General features: G+C 45.9%; 1 protein-coding gene across 1 annotated transcript in view; it reads left to right on the top strand.

The window, feature by feature from the left end:
- The window catches only part of ALDH4A1 (aldehyde dehydrogenase 4 family member A1), a 229,373-nt gene that overhangs the window by 134,861 nt on the left and 74,918 nt on the right, over positions 1 to 19,594 (top strand). Inside the window, exons 8-9 of the mRNA XM_085609038.1 lie at positions 4,189 to 4,376; positions 8,650 to 8,723. Coding sequence (XP_085465164.1) covers positions 4,189 to 4,376; positions 8,650 to 8,723 — 262 coding nt within the window. The remainder of the gene's footprint in view (positions 1 to 4,188; positions 4,377 to 8,649; positions 8,724 to 19,594) is intronic.

Raw genomic sequence — 19,594 nt, 5'->3', positions numbered from 1 at the left:
TGCTTCTACCTCCAAACCTTCCTAATCCGATCTTTGTGGAGCACCCCACGTCGGTGGGTGGCAGGATCCGCCACCACCTCCCCCACTGGCGCGATCTCACATCGGACAAGTGGGTGTTGCAGATCATCCGCAGGGGTTATTCTCTTCCCTTTCAGTCCTCCCCTCCAGCCATGCCACCCGCTGCCACCACATGTCAGGGGATCATTTGGTGCTTCTCCGGCAGGAAGTCACAGCCCTCTTGGCTAAGGAGGCCATCAAGCGCGTTCCTGGGCATGAAGTAGGACGTGGTTGTTATTCCCTCTACTTTCTGGTCCCCAAGAAGGACAAGGGGGGCCTGCGCCCCATCTTGGACCTCAGGAACGTCAATCGCTTCCTCCGAAGGAGAAGTTCAAGATGTTGACTCTGGCTCAGGTTTTGACTGCCCTCGACCCTGGAGACTGGATGGTAGCATTGGACTTGGAGGACGCATATTTTCACATCCCCGTCCTGCCGGCCCACCGGCGTTACCTGCGGTTCACGGTAGGCTGCGAGCATTTTCAATTTGCCGTGCTCCCCTTCGGCCCTACCAGCGCCCCTCGGGTGCTCACCAAAGTGATGGCGGTGGTCGCAGCTCATCTGCGCAGGTCAGGGGTGTCAGTCTTCCCCTACCTCAACGACTGGTTCTTGAAGGCGTGCTCGCCCCGGACGGTCGTCACCCACCTTCAGACTACGGCCGACCTTCTGCATTTGCTGGGGTTCTCTATCAACGTGCCGAAGTCGCACCTGAGTCCCTCTCAGAAGCTCCCCTTCATCGGAGCGGTTCTGGATTCGACGCTGTTTCGGGTTTATCCTCCCGAGCAGCGAGTCCGGGATATTCAGGCTATGATTCCGATCTTTCAGTCTCTATCCCGGGTTTCAGTCAGGATGACCCTCCGGCTCCTCGGCCTGATGGCCTCCTGCATCCTGCTAGTGCAACATACCAGATGGCATATGCGGGCTCTGCAGTGGGACCTGAAGTTCCAGTGGGCACAGCATCAGGGCAACCTGTCCGATCATGTCCAGATCTCGGAGGCCACTGCACGGCAATTGCAGTGGTGGCTCACGAATCGCGATTGGGTCAATGGCAGATCCCTCTCCCTTCCCCAACCGGAGCACACAGTTGTGACGGATGCGTCCCTCCTGGGATGGGGAGGCCACTTGGGAGAGGCGGAGATCAGAGGCCTCAGGTCTCCAGCGGAGACCTGGCTCCATATCAACCTTTCGGAGCTTCGGGCGATCCGTCTTTCACTGAAGGCATTCCTTCCCTCTGTCCGGGGAAGTGTGGTGCAGGTGTTCAGGGACAACACCACCGCCATATGGTATTGCAACAAACAGGGCGGCGTGGGGTCCTGGACCCTATGTCAGGAGGCTCTGCACCTTTGGACATGGCTGGAACATCAAGGCATTACCTTGGTGGTTCAACACCTGGCAGGTTCTCTAAACCCCAGGGCGGACGAACTCAGCCGCCGGTGCTTGATGGATCATGAATGACATCTGAACTTGGACGTGGCGCAAGGTCTCTTTCAGCAGTGGGGAGAGCCTTGCTTAGATCTATTCGCCACCGAAGAGAACGCGCAATGTCATCAGTTCTGCGCGTTGGAATTTCCAAGGCGGCACTCGCTCGGCGACGCTTTTGGTCGCGAGTGGAGTTGCGGTCTGTTGTACGCCTTTCCGCCTATACCACTTCTGCCCAGAGTGCTGAAGGAGATTCGACGCGACCGGGCCCAAGTCACCCTTGTGGCTCCGGATTGGGCACGAAGATACTGGTATCCCGAGCTACTCCGCATGGCGATTGATCTCCCGATCCAACTGCCTCTTCAGGAGGATCTTCTGTCGCAGCAGCAGGGGTTGGTCCTCCTCCCGAACCTGTCCAGCCTCCACCTCCATGCGTGGAGATTGAGCGCCGACAGTTGACGGCTTTTGATCTTCCTCCCGAAGTCTGTGATGTCATTCTGGCAGCCAGGCGTCCCTCCACTAAAACGGTATACACCTGCAGATGAAACAAGTTTGTGGCATGGTGCACAGCTAAGACTGTAGATCCCCTTTCTTCCCCTCTTTCTGAAGTCCTTCTGTTCCTTCTTTTTTTGGCCCAGCAGCGCTCTGCTCTGGGCACAATCAAAGGTTATCTTTCGGCCATCTCCGCCTTTTTACGGCTTCCAGATCAGCCTTCTCTTTTTAAGTCCCCGGTTGTTAACCGGTTCCTAAAAGGCATTACGCACATGTTTCCTCCCGTGCCGTTCATAATGCCTCAATTGGACTTAAACCTTGTTTTGACACATCTGATGTGCGCTCCCTTCGAGACCCTTCATACCTGTCCTTTGCGTCTTCTCACTCTCAAGACAGCTTTCCTGGTAGCTATCACCTCTGCCAGAAGAGTGAATGAGCTCCAGGTTCTTTCTTCCAAACCTCCTTTCCTTTCTGTTCATCCGGAAAAGGTGGTTTTATGGACCCGTCCTTCTTTCTTGCCAAAGGTTGTCACGCCCTTCCACATCGGGCAGACGTCACTTTGCCTACCTTCTTTCCGCCTCCGCATCCTTCCAAAGAGGAAGAGAGGCTCCACCGTTTGGACCCAAAACGTACGCTCTCGTTCTATCTGAAGTGCACACAACAATCCCAGGTGGATGACCAGCTCTTTGTTGACTATGTGGGCGCCAAAAAAGGTCGGGCCGTGCACAAACGCACCATCTCTCGGTGGGTCGTTCTGTGCATCAAAGCTTGCTACTCGTTGGCTAAGAAGGAGCCTCCGGTGGGGCTGCGTGCCCATTCTACAAGGGCGACGGCAGCCACTACTGCCTTGGGACGCGGCGTTCCCTTGCAGGACATTTGTCAGGCAGCTACGTGGGCCTCGCTGCACACGTTCACTAAGTAATACTGCCTTGATAGTCAAGTCCGGAGAGACGGCTTCTTTGGCCGTTCTGTTCTCCGTGACTTTCTGGTGTGATCTTTGTTCGCAGACCCTCCACCGGGGTTGGTATTGCTGTGGTATCTATTCTAGGGTAAGGAATCTATCACTAACATGTCTCTTTCAGATGCACAAGTTACTACTTGTGTAACGATATATTTGTAAGAGACATTACTTAGTGATAGATTCCTTACCGACCCACCCATCCTGCCCATTCTGCGAACTGATTTCTAGGGTTAAGGTCATCCCCTTTCAAGGCCCTAGTTTCATGGCATCAGTGGTCAGTTTCTTGCATAGCTCTGCGTTCCTGGCGCTGAAAGTCGTGTACAGAATTGACGTCAGCGCGCATGGGTGGCGCCTAAGTAGTCTCCATGACGTCATCTCGGCACATACGACGCCAGTGACGGACACGGAGCTGCACGACGCCACCTACTGACGCGCAGGGGTACTGCTAGCGAAAAAAACTTTCCGGATCCAGTCTGACGCCTGGGGATTATTCTAAGGTAAGGAATCTGTCACTAACTAATGTCTCTTACAGATATATCGTTACTCAAGTAGTAACTTGTGCATTAAACACGTACCATTAATATCTGGCTGCTGTGTCCCGATGCTCAGTTCTTGCTAGCTAATAAACTTAAAAGCAAATACAACCCCACTGGCCGAGGCTAGTTTACTGTTAGCCTCCTTATCAGATTCCACTCTACTTCCCAGTATATGTGTTCACGTCTATCAGCAACTCACAACTGTAGAATGGTACCTTCTTCATACCTAGTCAATCACTCCAGGGGAACCATGCAGTTTATAGCAAACTGTTATATTTAATAAATGAATAGCGACGTGCAATCACCCTTTACCATGAGGTTACTTTCGGGGGTAGTGAGTAAACAAAGGACCCTGGCCCTTTGTAGTATGTGTCAACAACATGAAGAACCCCTTGTGTTTAGAAGCCAGAACCATAGACCACTAATTCATTTCTTTCTTTGTTTCTATTTCGTTTTACTTGTTGGGCACCTATTGTGTTTTTAAACTAGTCCACATGTCATCAAGCTGCTTCAGCTGTATGTTTTTAGAGCTGTGCCATTTCAATTCTGCGGAGGGGTCTCTGCCTAACTCCTCCTGAGGTAGATAAAGTGCAGTGTACAGATTGCTTCCTGCGCATTATTGTTGCTCTGCTGTTGGCAATAGTGCACAGTGGAAATTTGTGGTGATAATATATATGCCATGATGATCTCATATAATCCATCTGTACTCTTCCTCACTCTACACAGGGTAATGTGGTTTTGTGGAAACCTAGCGATGCTGCCATGTTGTCCAGCTACGTTGTGTATAAGGCTCTTCTTGAAGCTGGGCTCCCTCCAAACATCATCCAGTTCGTCCCAGCCGATGGTCCAGTCTTTGGGGACACTATTACAAGCTCTGAACATTTATGTGGAATCAACTTCACTGGCAGCGTACCGTGAGTATTCTTGGGATACAACTTTTTTAGGGCTTCAATACACTCTACATAGCTTCTCTGGTCTCCTCTAGTTTACTGCAGTTCTTCACTCTTGGATCATTTCTGGGCAGCATGTGTCATATATCAGCATGCTATAATCAAACAGAAATCCCTCTGCCTGTATACTGGTATATAAAGTGCTAAATAGTCACTGATACATTAAAACAGCCCTACAAACCTGGCCTTCCAAAGTATGATACAAAAAACATAATAAACATAATATACTGACAGTCACATTTATTAATTTCGTTTTGTCAAATTAATAGAATACATGATATAATAAATATCAAAACATTCAAGCGCATCCTATATCAAACACAACCCCTCAACCAATCCAGACTGACACATACCCAGACATACTCTAACATCCTGGCAAATCCGGATGGATAATAAAGTTGAAATATCCAAAATTCCTGGAATATGCTTCATACGTTCCGAAGGCAGACTTTGAATTCTTGTCATCTTATGGTATGTCTTTGAGATGGAGGTTATGTGGGCTTCCCATTGCACCCCTAAGTGATTGTAGTCTGGTGTTTTGTTCCTTCCTCTACAGTCACTGTTGACCATTTCAATTTCCTGTTATCCTGTGATTTGAGTGTAGGGTGCAAATCCAGCCATTTGTTCTCAATGTGTTCCCGTTTTAGGTTTGCAAATCCTAATTTATAGTGTTCTTTTTTTCTTTCGATTTCCTCGTCTTGGAAGGCCTTTTTTTTTAGAAAGCAGTTACACAACCCTCCCCGGATATGACGGGATACATTCAATTCTATAATACAATTAAATCAGATTAAAACAAATAATATTAGCAGATCCAATGGTCGGTTGATCATGCAGTTCCTAATCTGTTTTCTCTGAGAGGAGGGTGAGAATAGAAGAAACCGCTCCAGCTCTATTATAGAATTGTATGTATGCCTTCATATCCGGGGAGGGTTGTGTAACGGCTTTCTAAAAAAACGTTTGTGCGCTCATTGAGTGAATGCAGATTTGCCAGGATGTTAGAGTATGTTTGGGTATGTGTCTATTTGGATTGGTTGAGAGGTCGTGTGTGTGTGTGATATAGGATGCGCTTGAATGTTTTGATATTTATTCTATCATGTATTCTATTAATTTAAGAAAACGAAATTAATAAATGTGACTTTGTCAGTATATTATGTTTTTTGCATCATACTTTGGAAGGCCAGATTTGTAGGGCTGTTTAAATGTATCAGTGACTTCTTAGCAATTTATATACCAGTATACAGACAGAGGGATTTCTGTGTGATTATAGTGTGGTCTTTCCCCTGCTCTCCCTGCCTGTTTTCAGTACCAGGGGGCCCCTTCCGTGTGAGTGGTTGTTTAGATAGCAGCATAGTCACTGGAAACCCTTAAGGCTTGATGCACAGAGCACTTAGCTGGTCTCCCAAGAAGTACCACGGGTTTACACAAGTCAAGCCTTCCAGGAACTTTAAATTTCTGGAGTAAAGCTGAAGTTTAAATTCTCAGTACCAGAGCCCGTTGCCAATTTGTTTGACTGCAGTCTTCAATGTTTTGGTACCAACCATTCAAGATGCCTATATCTTTGCATGCCTTTGCCTTCTTTAGAGGCTCAGCAGCTGTGTGCACTGGACCTCCTTGGTTTATTCCAGATCCATGACAGACATTAGAATAACAGCTTCATATATGGAATTTCCTTCTGCCATACAATTTACTCCTTCATGCACTTTCTCAGGGCTTCTACCTGGGCTGAAATGTTTGTGGATTATCCTCCGCTACAAAGCAGATAGGAGCAAGGATAGGTGGAACAGAGTTACTCAAGCCCAGGAGGTTCCATGACAGACTTGGATACAACAGAAACCAGAGTAGAGAGCTGCATGTGCAGAGGTTAACTACCTTCTTTCATGTGCGCATCCACCATCTTGCCACACACAATCCTGATTTACGTGCATATCCCAACATACAGTCACAGTCCCCTACCACCTGTGTGAATGTGAAAGGGGTTCCCATTACTCTGGTTTTTGAACTTTTACACATTGAAGCTAGTGAACTTCATCTATGCTGTACCCCAAAAACAAGAATCCATTCCAGCAACCTTTAGTGTGGGTGATGACTGGATGCTCCCTTCTCATGGACAGTGATTGGGGGAGAGCTGCAAACTAGAGTTAAAGTTATGAATGCAGTTGGTGTACGGAAGATGCTGTGGATTACGACGCACCAAAACATGGCAATCTTAAAAAATGTAGAACAAAGTGAGGGAGAAAATTAAGAAATGGCAGGAATGAACCGCTGGAATGAAGAACAGTGGCTTTTTATCCCTACGATGTGTGATCGAGAGTATTGTGGGGATACTGTGTGTGGTCCAAGTAAGGTACTCTTGCGACGCATCCTGAGGGGATTGATACATTCTTTGGCTGTGATGTGTGAGACCTTGAATTTTCTGGGGATTCATCTTGGGATATGTGTAGCTTGTGTAATCGTAAATGTTCCGAGTTTACGCCTTTGGTCCGAGGTAGATGCGACTGTACCTGTTCAGTGTATGCGTCCCAGGGTATGTATGACGTTACATTCTGGGGTGTGACATGTGTGACCTCTGTTTTCTATTGGTTAAATCTGGGATTGTGGCATATGTAGAATAGCACTTTCCTCACTGCCCATCAACTTCTGTGAACAATCTCTGGTCTAGATAATAGAGTTGCCTTCTGTCCTGATTTTGCCTGGGGTTTCTATAGTTGTATTGCTGATTCTAGATGACCAGTTTTAGCTTAGCCTTTAGTCAGCCCCTGTGTACTGCAGCAGTGTTTGGAGTTTAGAACAGAAAAACTGCACCATCGCTTAGAAGAACAGCAGGAGCGTCCTCAGACCGACTTAACTGCGGTATTCAACGTCCAGTTTTGTCAGTTGTATTTTCAGCAATTAAAGTCTTGGGACTTGAGGGTAGGTAACAGAAGTCATTGGTTGCATTACCATATCCAGTCACACAGCCTTCATCTTACCCAGTGACCCAGTAGGTATCAAGAGAAATAAAGGCAGAATGCTCATAGGAGCAGTGACTTTACAATTTAGCTACACGCTGAAGTGAAACACAAAGTGGCTTACTTTTGTAAGGTCACTAAAAAGGTAGATTATTTCTATTGAAGGATTGGCTACAAGTATTGAAGAAGAGCAAGAGAGAATAATATGTGACAGATGTGCTGCATCCTGTTGTTTGGGTAAGCAAGGTACAGTGCCTGCCCAGTTGCTGTACATCAGAGTAACATGTTTTATGTTTGCTTGTCAAGGTACCTAATTGTTCTCATAACTACCATTGTAGAGCAAGTACTGTGCCCTTTACTGTTTCTTGGAGCTTACAAAGTGTTGCTCACTACCTTGCTCAATGTGCTCATTTGATTGATCTCCCCAAAAAATGTAATTTTGAGTTGGATATGTAGAGATTCAAAGTTATGTCTTACAGCGGTTTTGCCAGTATATGATGTCGTATAGCGGACACAAACTGACTAAGGTGTGTTATAATTGTATTATAGAGTTTACAGGCATGTTTGGCCTGTGGGTTCCTACTGCAGTAATTTGTAAATAATTTTATAGTCACAGGTTCATGTTAATATGGTGAAATGAGCTTTTCATTCTTAAGTACCACTGACTTGGGTAGTTGAAATATAACTAACATTTACAGTGTTACGAAATTGAATTGTAAGACTGTTTTCAACAATTGCCATGTAACGCAGGAAGTAAAAATGTGTGTTAATGCACCTGTGTTTGCACTTATAGAGTGAAACAGGGTGCTCAAAGGGCTGTCTCACTTTTTCTAGTGGTTGGACTTAGAGTTCGGCATGCGGGTTACTCCGTCACAAAAGTGACATATATCCCATCCACCGTATTAAGAATGCAATTGAATATAATGCACTTGTGATAGGGCGGACGGGATTTCATTCACATTTTTGGTGATTTAACCTGTCTGCTAAACTCTAAATCAGGACTTAGTCCAGATTTTTTTTTTTTTATAGGTGGTAAATCTATGATCATGCCCAAATTTGACAAAGAATTACCTAAGATTGGGTGTAAGAGCTAGGTCTATGGCAGTGGTTCATCACAAGCTAGCGCTTTACAAATTAAATAAATGTTAGAAATGATTTAAGCCGGAACCCATCTGAGTGAAGAGAGACAAAGTAAGTTCCTTTTTGGGTTTTTTGCTTTGTTTCTTTATTTTGATCTTTCTGAAACCACTGTCCTTCCCCATACCCAAGTGTCACGTTCTTTGTTTTAGGACTTTCAAGCATTTGTGGAAAAAAGTCTCGGAGAACCTGGACCAGTATCGGACATTTCCTCGATTGGCAGGAGGTGAGAACCTTTCCATTTATGGAAGTGGCATCATCTGTCCTCTGTCCTATTAGATGAAGATTTAGCCATGAGCCAGAGACCAGCTAGACCAACAGTTCTGAGGCACAGCCTGCCACATATAGATAAAGCCTGCCACATGAATTAATCTTCCCCAGATGATCCACCCAATTGCGTGTTTACTGGATGCGGGAACATTCCTGGTAATACCGAAGGTGAAATGTCCCCGGAAGTGCAGGAAACATGCAGAACTGGACCCATAATTCCGGTTCTTGCATTGTTCACTCACTCTGGGGCTGAAAATGTATGATGGCCAGTAACTGGTAGACTGATGCCGGTCAGAAATATTAACTCCGGCCCTGGTACATTACCCTGTAATTACAAGGTGTTTTGTAATGAGGCCCCTAGTGTACTAACCCACAAGAAATGTTACCCATATTGCTTCTCCATAACCTGTACTTAAAGTGCTCCCACAATAAAAACCTCCCCCATATGAGAAAGGTTGCTCATATACAGAAGAAACTCCCTGTGTGCAAGAAAGCTTGGCCACTGTGCAAGGGCAGTGTTGAATTTCTCAACTGAGCAACTACACAATCAGATCCAATTACATAGCAGTAATTGTCATTATTCTGAATTGGAGACTTCCTCTTCTCAGTTCTTAAAATATGAGGGCAGGCCCTTTCCCTGGAGGCAAGCAGTTCACTTGACCCCAACTAAAACCAGAATAAACTAAAATAAACAGGATCTTCCTTAAAAAGCTTTTTTTTCTTTTGACAGTTTTTTTCAGTTTTTTCACCCTCTTCTGTTATAAATAAACTTTGACACAATCACTCTTCCAGGCAGTGACCTTTAGGTGAGGTCTAATGGCTTCTCTATTGAGGAATGATGAGAAAGGGGAATACACCAAGGACTGATCATGAAGTCTTGGAGTACTGAAAATTACCACCTCACCACTCTTACTCGCCATAGTCTGTAGTATGTGAGCAAATCCAAACATGAAATAAGAATCATACATTTTTCCTGAATACCCCTGTGCCGATGTGCTGCGAGGGATGTAACTGTGCTTAAAACTCCTGCACCAAAAGCTCTTCACAGATTATATGTATTTATTTGATATTTTTATAGTGCAACCCTAGCCAAAACACGATGGAGTCCTGTACAGAGTCAAAGTCACAGCCAGTGTGTGATTTGAAGATCTTCCATGAGTGAATGTGGACTGTTGCTACATCGAGATATAGTATTCTTTAAAGATGTGTGTCTTGAGGTCTTTCATAAATGGCACCATGGTTATGGTGGACTCAATGGTTATGGAGAGGTCATTCTAACTAGACCATAGGTGCTGCGATGGAGAGGGGCTGTTGCTTTGTTTTTTTCCCACTCCTTTGTCTCCAGTCTGGTAGTGTCCTGACTGTGGGTTTACCAAAAGCGACCAGAGATGGTGAGCTGTCCAGCCAGATACACAGAGGTGCCGGTCGGGATGACTTTGTATGTGACACAGTTGGTTTTGAACATGGTTTAAGGCAAAGGAAATCAGCGACATTCCATATGAGTAGGAGTAATGTGGTCCCATTTCTTCAGGCCCTTAATTAGGGGTGTTGTGGCATTAAGTGAGGGCCAGTATAGAGCCTTTGAGGAGCAGAGCATTATCACCGTCCGGATGCAAGAGCATGAGGGCTTGGACTGCAGTTCTTAAATCACTTTCTGAGATGAATGGTTTTACTTTCTTCAGTAGAGAGAACCGTTGTTTTACTTTCTTCAGCAGAGAGAACCGATACCAGGTCATTTTGTTTTCTTTAGCAATGTGTTCATTGACAATGGGATCGGTGTCCTTTGACCTGGCATAGGCTGAAAGTTTGGGTTCAGATTCATCCAGGCTCATGTTGAGAAACATGGGCTAGTTACTGCTTTTTGTTCTCGGGGAATAGCTAGAATTCTTAGATTGGTGGGGTTAAGCCTGAGGAAGGCAGTGGACATTCAAGACCTGATGAGGTGTCTGCTATATTTAAGGTGTTAGATGTTAGGAGCAGAGAGAACTTTCCAATATAGCTTTGACTTGTCGGCACATTTACAAATGTCTATGCTGTTATTGGTGAGTGGAATCTCAAAGGGCTGCATGTACAGGTTGAAGATGACAGAGACCAAGATGCAACCCTGGGGAGCTCCGAAGGTGATGGTCTTTTCCATCTGCCTCCAGCTGCAGCACCCCTGACTGTTATTCTGGCCAATGTCCCACACTGTCGCAGCAGTATTCCCGAAACCACCGACCAACTGCTTTGTAAAACCAAACATTGGCTCAATACCAAACTAAAGGGAGTAGGTTTCTGGGATGAAAATATTCTTAACCATATGATAATGGTTAGACGAATTTTGTGGGTTGGACCTCTTAAGAAGGACATGAAGGGCGACTGTGTGATAGTCAATTTTGACAACACACAGTCTCCCAGAGTTATACTGGATGTTCTGGCAGGGTGTGCAAGACCAGGGGAGAATTCAATTGTGGTCTTGCCGCTTGGATTCTTCTATAGGAAAGACCCTTATCGTTCTATTACCCAGATTTTTACTCCGTGACCTGGCCCAGAGAGAGCAAATCTGAGATCTTCCGCCAGTCTACGGGAGGTCCCAGTTCATAACAGGTTTGCTCCTCTCTCGGATCTTGAGGCTTGCGATTGACAACCACAACTAGAGTTGGCCGTCCCGGTTCTTAATGAGGAGCCTGGAATTGGCCATATCTTATACTTACTCTCACCTACTGGCCTCTCATTCGATCCAGACTCTCTCTTACCAAGAGCTCAACCGCTTCTATCTCCAGTGGTCCCACAGGCCCCCTCCGTGATCCCCCCTAGCAGAGGCATATCTATGATGTCCTGGAATGTCGCCGGTTTGTCTTCCAAACTCCCTTCTAATGATTGGTCGATTTTGGTAGACACCCACGACATTATTGCATTGCAAGAAACTTGGTCATTATCCATCGTACATCGACCAGGCTTTCTGGCTTTTGGGAAAGTGGCCATCTCTAAAGGGAAAGGTTGACCTAGCGGGGGTCTTTTATTTTGGGCCAGGCAGCATTCATCGCTTCAGTTTAAGGAAATTCCTCTGGATAACGATGATATTTTGGCTTTGCAAGTTTATAAGGATGGCACGTTTGTTTAAAATGTAATTAATATTTACTCGAGAGGTCAACCAGGGGGCAGAACTTCGCCAACTATTAAGCATTTGGACTCTTTCATTAATGGGTTAGTGAGTTCCAACTCACTGGTCATAATGGGTGATTTTAATTGCACATTTGAGCCTCTGGGGATTGAAGATGGTAAACTCAGCATTGAGGAGGATAGTAACTGGGGTGTTCCTTCTTTATCCCTTGAGCCCATTAAAAAGTGGACCAAGGCTGCCCTTCAATTAAAAAGTTTTTCTTTAGGGTGGGGCCTGTGAGCTGTGAATGGGAGAACTCAATCAGACAGCATTGGTAATAATACCTTTTTTAACGGGAAGAGTGGCAGCAGGATCGATTATATCTTTGTCACTCTTGATCTTTGGTCCACTGTGCTAGACATGGTCGTGTTCATAAGACCAGAAAGTGATCACGATCCTCTTTCCATGAAGCTAGCAACTAAGCTCATCGCGGGCACAGGCTCTTATAGGGAATCGCGGGTCGGCGATATTGAGCTTTCAAATGATTGCCGTCGATTAAAATGGGTCAATGTCATTGATAACGATGGCCTACAAAGCCAGTTTCATAAGTTACTTGAGGACTCACTTCGGACTTTATCAGTTTTCAACTTTTTAGAAGTTCCTCCTCCTAGTTTAACGAAAGAGCATGTAGCACTCTTTGATAAATTGAAAGGAAGGCGAATCATTCCAGTCGTTCTAAACCAGTCAATTGGTATAACAAAGATTGTTCCGCAGCCTTTAGATCACTTTCTTTTGCAATTAAATCTAATGATATCCAGGCTATTAAAGCAGCCAGGGTATTGTACAAAAGGGTCTTATTGAAGGCCAGAGAGCGCTTTGACATAGAAAGATGGGAGGATTTAACAAAAGCCTCTGATGAGAAGAACTGGCTGAAATTTTGGCACTTAATAAAATGGGGAAATGGGGTGTCTGAGCCTACCCCTCTTAACAATGTATCCCCAGACATGTGGGTCTCATACTATCAAGCCCAGTTCACCTGTCCTCTAAATCCTGTGTCCGATTCTATTGATTTTGCATCTACGGAGGTGCTTACCTTCGGTCTGGCAGAGATCGAGAAAGCCATAGAAGCTGCGTCTGCAGGCCGGGCGCCTGGTCCGGATTGTATCCCTACGGATCTTTTTAAATTTGATAAAAAAAACTGGCCCACTTATTTCTTTTCTAATGAATGCTTTGGCACGGGGTGCTCCTCTGCCTATTTCTTGGTTAGGTGCAGAAATCATACCGATTTTTAAAAAGGGAGACCGCTCTAGCCCTTCCAACTACAGACCCATTAGCTTAATCGATTCCCTTCAAAAAATTGTGGCCAGGATCGTACTCGTTAGGGTCAATGATTGGATTGACGAGTTTCAGGTTTTATCTACCCTTCAAGCTGGGTTCCGTTCCAACGTTAGTACAATTGACCAGGTTTTTAGATTTTCTATGACTTATTGGGAAAACGGTCATTATAACGGGAGGAACCCTGTATGCTGCTTTTGTAGATCTAAAATTTGACTTAGTTCCCCGCAGTAAGCTGTGGGACTCTCTCAAGGAGGCAGGTATGCCAATGGCTCTTTTATCGCTCATTGTTAAACTCCATACTTCTAATTTTGCCCAAGTCAGATGGGGACAACAGGGTGAACTTACTGAAAAATTTCCGGTTAATAGGGGCGTAAGGCAGGGGTGCGTTTTAGCCCCGACCCTGTTCTCTTTGTTCATCAACAGGGTTATCTCTTATTTTGTTAATTTTCCAACAGATGCTCCCTCACTGGATGGCTCAAGGATCCCACTTCTTATGTTTGCGGACGATACGCTCTTATTGTCCAAGACTCAATCCGGTCTGCAACGGGCCCTAGATAGATTTTTGGTCCTCTGTAACGACCATGAATTGGCCATAAATGTTGACAAGACCAAATATATGGTGATGCATAAAAGTAAAATAATTAAGTGTAAACTGACAATGAATAACATCTTGCTAGAACCAACGGACACGTTTACCTATTTGGGGATCACCATGGGCCGTAGGCTAACCTGGAAGCCACAAATCGATCTACTCGTCATCAAACATAATCAATTAGCTGGGGCCCTCTTAAAAGAACATAAAGCCTCACACACTAAACCGGTGGGACCGGCCATTGCACTGTATAACGGGAAAATAAGAGCCTCGATTATTTATGGGGCGGAGATATGGGGTTATGACAATCTCTCACACCTAGTTTTAGCCCAAAATAAGTTCTTGCGCTCACTGACTGGTCTCCCTCAGTCTACACCCATTATTCCTCTCTTACTTGACTTGGGATGCAGGGCGTTTGACGATGAAGCTGGTTTTAGACCCTTCTACTATTGGAGAAGATTGTGGACAACCCCTGAGCTTCTTCCGTATGCTAACGCGATCTGGTATATCAAAGACCAAGATAAGTCCAGTAGAATCGCCTGGCTCCAATATATCAAAGGTGGTTTATATGATATGGGATTGGGTCACCTCTGGATAGATCCCAGAGGTAATCAATTCCCTAATAAACTGGACTTTAAGGCCCTTTACTGGGATTTTAGGTTCGGGACAAATAGATATGGGATTAACAGCTGTTCCCTATTTGGTCTTTTTATGAATCACAAGCTCTTTGGTAGCTTTGAACCATACTGGAACTTTATTTCCAGACCTGAAGATCGCAAATTATTTCATCAATTTAGAGTGGGGTCTCTCCCACTTAATTCTTTCAGAAGTAAATGGAAGAATGGTCATAATAGGTTCTGTCCCACTTGCCCCACACAGGCAGAGTCTATCACACATGTCTTGTTTGTGTGTCCTGCCTATGTTTGTCCTAGGTTTTCCTGGCTTAGGCCGATCTGTTTAAATCTTGGTACTAGATCATCTAAGACAGCGCTTCGCATCCTAAGCACAAACACACGAGAGGATATAGTTATTGCAATGGCCAAATTTTTGAGCTGGTCCTGGGCTATTCGCAGATCAATTGTTAAGTAGGCATCTCCCTTAGTACCCTCTATTTTTGATATCCTGTTGTTCGTCTAACTCAGTTGTTTTTTGCCTTTGTATTGTTGTTTTATGATGGAAGGAAAGATTGCTATGTTTATTTAATTTTTTTTAAGAAGAGTCTTAACGGGCTGGTCCAAGTTATGAAATGCTCTTTCAGGATTTTAAGCTTTTGTGTCTTTGGTATTTTTATTTTTTTTTGTTTTTGTTTTGGCACATGGTTTTTGCTTTCTTTCTTCTTTTTAATCTTGACAGGTCTTCTGCATCTGCAGCCCTCAAAACCCTTCATTGGCTCCCATTACACAAGAGAATCCTGTTCAAAATCCTTCTAATCACCTTCAGAGCGTCACTCAAGATAGGACCAAAATATCTCTCATCTAGATTCACCCCCTATATTACAAACATAACTCTCAGGTCCTCATCAGCTAACCTGCTCAAACCTCCCAATTTTAGATGCAAAGCTAAAGGAGGTAAACCAATAGCAGTATTAGGTTCCAGAGCTTGGAACCTACTTCCTTTGCAACTGAGAATGCTAAAAACCGAATCACAATACAGAAAGGCTCTAAAAACGTGGATCTTCGGAGCAACGGACGAACTTTGCCTCTCTCTCATCTAAGATCCTCAGAGCTTTATCTCGCATCGCTTTACAAATACCGCCTTTCATTTAATTTCATGTCCTGATAGTGAATTACAGCCATTTTCGTTTTTCACTATTGCAAGGCTACCTGTTCCCTATATGCCAGAATGGGCAGTTTGATTATAACATCCTATAATCCTAACTGACCCAGGGAACATTGTAGTAATTCGAGTTTAGTATGCCTGAACTCGGAATGATAAAATACATATTTTAGTGAAGTGGGTTTTAACATTCTGTGTTTGAAAATACCACTTTTAGAAAGTAGGTATTTTCTTGCCTAACTATCCAAGCCTGCCTCTGCTAAGTTGTGTATTCCTCGTCTGGAGTTTGAGTGACAGGGGCTGGGGAAATTCCAGAAGACAGGATGAGTCAGCACAGGGCTGAATAGAGCTATCTGCATGTAGATGTGTGGGAGGAGTTGCACCTGGGTCTGAATAGGGCTGTGCCTGCCTTCCACAATGCTGGCTCCACCTCCTGTGGTGCGTCTGATGTCCCTGGCCCACACTGTCAAAGGAAAGAAGGAGTCTTGTCAACAAAGTGCTCCAGGACTGACCAGAACTGGTTTGGACTAGGCAAAGACCTCTCTGCCTTCAGAGAACAAATAAAATATGAGTATAAATACTGGGGCCCAGACCCCAAGACTTTAGATCACTTCTGGGAAACTAGAAGAACCTTTGCTGAGGAGAGGAACCAGAGAGAGAGAGAGAGAGAGACTGCAGGAGGAGACTATTCCTATGCTGTGTGCTGTTTGAGGATTGGCCTGCAGTGGTTACCTGATTGCCAAAGAAAGGAGAAAGGACTTTGTGCTACTTTCATCAACTTGTAAGAAGATCTCCAAGGGCTTGAACTAGAGCTTGCCTCCTGCTGAAGTCTCAGGGACAATAGACTTCACCCACCAGCTTTTCCCTGCCTTCCCTTGCTTGGAATTGAAGTGCCTGCTGTGGAGCTGGGCCTTCTGAGAGACTGCGTGTCGCTGGGAGCTGGAAGCGCGACTCAAGACGAAGCAGCGTGTCGGCGGCGCAGCAGTTGTCGTCGCATCACCGGAGAAGTGTCGCAGACGCAGTTGCATCACCGGAGAAGCGTGCCGCCTCTGTCGCCATCGCATCACCCGAAGTGCCTCGCATCACCGGAGAAGAGTGTCGCTGTCGCAGCAGACGCCGTCGCATCACCAGAGAAGCGTGTCGCTGCTTCAACTGCTGTCGTCGCATCGCTGAGGAAGCGTGCCGCCGCTGCCGCATCGCATCACCGAGGCGCCCCGCATCCCTGGAGAAGAACGTCGCCGTCGCAGCAGACGCCGTCGCATCACCAGAGAAGCGTGTCGCAGGGCCTGTCCCGGCTCAAGAGGATTCACCGAGACGCCGCACGGCTGCCGGGCGTGCACGCATCACCCCTTTGTTGTCGCAACACCAAGAAGGCGCCATCTTTGTTTCATTGCACTGGATCTTCATGGCATCATGGCGTTGCTAGCCGCATCGCCACAGAAGCACAGTAAGAAACCGACGCATCACCTCCCCGCGCAGAGAAGAACCGACGCATCACATCCCCTCTGGTAAGGAACCGACGCATCACCGTCCCCTACGCAGCAGTAGGGAACCAACTCATCACCTCCCCCAGAGTAAGGAACCAACGCATCCCCGTTCTTGCATGTAAGGAACTGACGCATCACCTCCCCTGCGACTCTTTTGTTGTATAGCGTTACGCATCCAAAGGTACATTGAACATAAAGTGTTGCATTTACCATCTTAAGAGAACTAAGCTATTTCTATCATTCTTTTACAGTATTGTGGATTTTTGTTGTTTATGGCCTTGTGTTAAATCTATATAAAAGCTACCTATTTTTATAATACAACCTGTGTGGCGTTCCTTTGTAGTGTTGTCACTATATTACTGTATATGTTCACAAATGCTTTACACACTGCCTCTGAGATAAGCCTGTCTGCTCATGCCCAGCTACCAAGGGGATGAGCAGGGGTTATTTTAGGAGTGTACCCCCTTACCCTAACTAGATTCAAGGGTCCCTATTTGGTCAAAGGTACCTAACTCTGCCAACTAGAGACCCCCAAATCTAAAAGGCGGCATTGCCATTATACACAAGGAAGCAATTATCTGTACGACCACCGAGGACGAAACAAGGCTGTTCATAGAACACCTGAAGTTCCAGCTCTATACCCACGACACAACCACCATCTGAGGCATCCTTGCATACAGACCCCCAGGACCACGAACCACCCTCAAAGACGCCATCACAGAATTCATTACCTGCCTCGCCATCCAATCTGAACACTTCATCTTCCTGGGAGACTTCAACTTTCACCTGGACTTCCCCACAGACACTAACTCCACCGATCTCCTGGAACACATGGACAACCTCGGCCTCACACAGCTGGTCTCCGACCCCACACACAGAGCTGGTCAGATGCTGGACCCCATCTTCACGTCCAGCAACAGAATCAGATCAGATGTAGCCACACTACAGAACTCACCTGGTCCAACCATTCCATTGTACACTTTACCATCACTGGCTCCCCCCACACACCCCGACCGCCACAGCGCCCCCTTCCGCAGCTGGAACATGGTCACTCAACACCAATGGACCGACGTCCTCAGCCTCTCCCGGCCTGACACCTCCACCATCCTGAACCAGGCAGTAGAAAACTTCAACAACTGGATCACCAGCTCCTGTCTCTTGTGCTTACCCTTTCAGGTCATTGTTTTGTTGGTTCAGCACCTGTTCTAGACCAGATTGGGTTCTGTCTAGGGAGGTCTATTAGCCTGTTCCCTGGCTTGCTTCCTGTAGGAAAGTGCCCATTTTGACATGGTTACCCCCCCCCCCCACACTTTTTGCTTGGTTTCTGATGCAACTTTGATTGAAATTGGGTAGGGTTTCTGCTAATCAGGTCCTCAGCACCAGTGTTCTTTCCTTAAACAGTACCATTGTTATACAATTCGAACCACTTTAGACTCCATGTAAATCCCTAGTAAATGGTACCCCTGGTACTTGGAGCATTGGTTCTAAAGAGGGCCTGTAAGTGCTGCAGCACGAATTGTGCCACCCTAAGGGATTCCTCACCAAGCTCATGCAAATTGCCATTGCAGCCTGCGTGTCTTGGTGTACAGAAAGAGCGAAGAGTCAACATGGTACACATCCCTGTGTAACCACACTAACCCCAGGGATTGACTGGAGGAAGGAACTAGAGGCACAGGGCGCTAGGAGCAGGCCAGCCTCCAACACAAATTGTTCAACACAAATGGGGCCGCTCCCAGAATAGTGACCGAAGGTGCTCAAGGATAAATTGTGAGTATGGACATCTCACAAAAAGTGAAGGACTGGCCTCACACACCACCTGGTGTCATGCTTCATCATCGGCCGTCCTCGCCCTCTAAAAACTCGGTTTGATAGAGGGCGGGCATTCACCTGACGACAGGGATGCACTTCTAAACTTAGTGGGGGCCAATGGGGATGTAAGTGAAATTTAAAACCCATTACAGTTGCCAAATTACATTTTTAATAGGGTAGGTAGCTGTATGGTATTAAAATAAAAGTGAACGGTGGGGTGGGGAAGTTTATTATCCCCTCACCGTAGTGAATAGGGTCAACATGTTTTTGCCTGGTGTCCCTAAGGGGTACATGGCATTCATCAGGACCTGTATCAAAACGGGCTCCGTTCTTACCAACTTCGTGGTGAGAAAGTACCACTAGGTGGGGTGACCTTTGCCACTCACAACTTCAGGGGGCTCTCTGTAAACCCTAGAACCTCAATCTACGTGCTCCATGGGAGGAGGACTGGAGGGAAAGCCCCTGTAGTCAGACTTGCATCAAGGTGCTCTTTTCGCTGTGTCACCTAACCATATTCTTCTGCCCTCCCCGGTGATGACAGAAGAATACGGTTAGGTGACACCTCCAATGGAGCACGTAGGTTGAGGTTCTAGGGTACAAAACCCAGAAGGTGAATCCCTGAAACAGACTGTACTTACCACTATGCATTTATGACTTTTCCTTCCATGAGATTGCATTGTGCGTAAAAGTTCACAGGTTTGAAAGATTTACTTAGCTGTAATGATTTATAACAAAAACACTGC

This window comes from Triturus cristatus, chromosome 1_2 (assembly GCF_964204655.1).
Source record: "Triturus cristatus chromosome 1_2, aTriCri1.1, whole genome shotgun sequence".
In the NCBI taxonomy this organism is placed as follows: Eukaryota; Metazoa; Chordata; class Amphibia; order Caudata; family Salamandridae; genus Triturus; species Triturus cristatus.
This window is presented reverse-complemented; position numbering and strand designations above follow the sequence as displayed.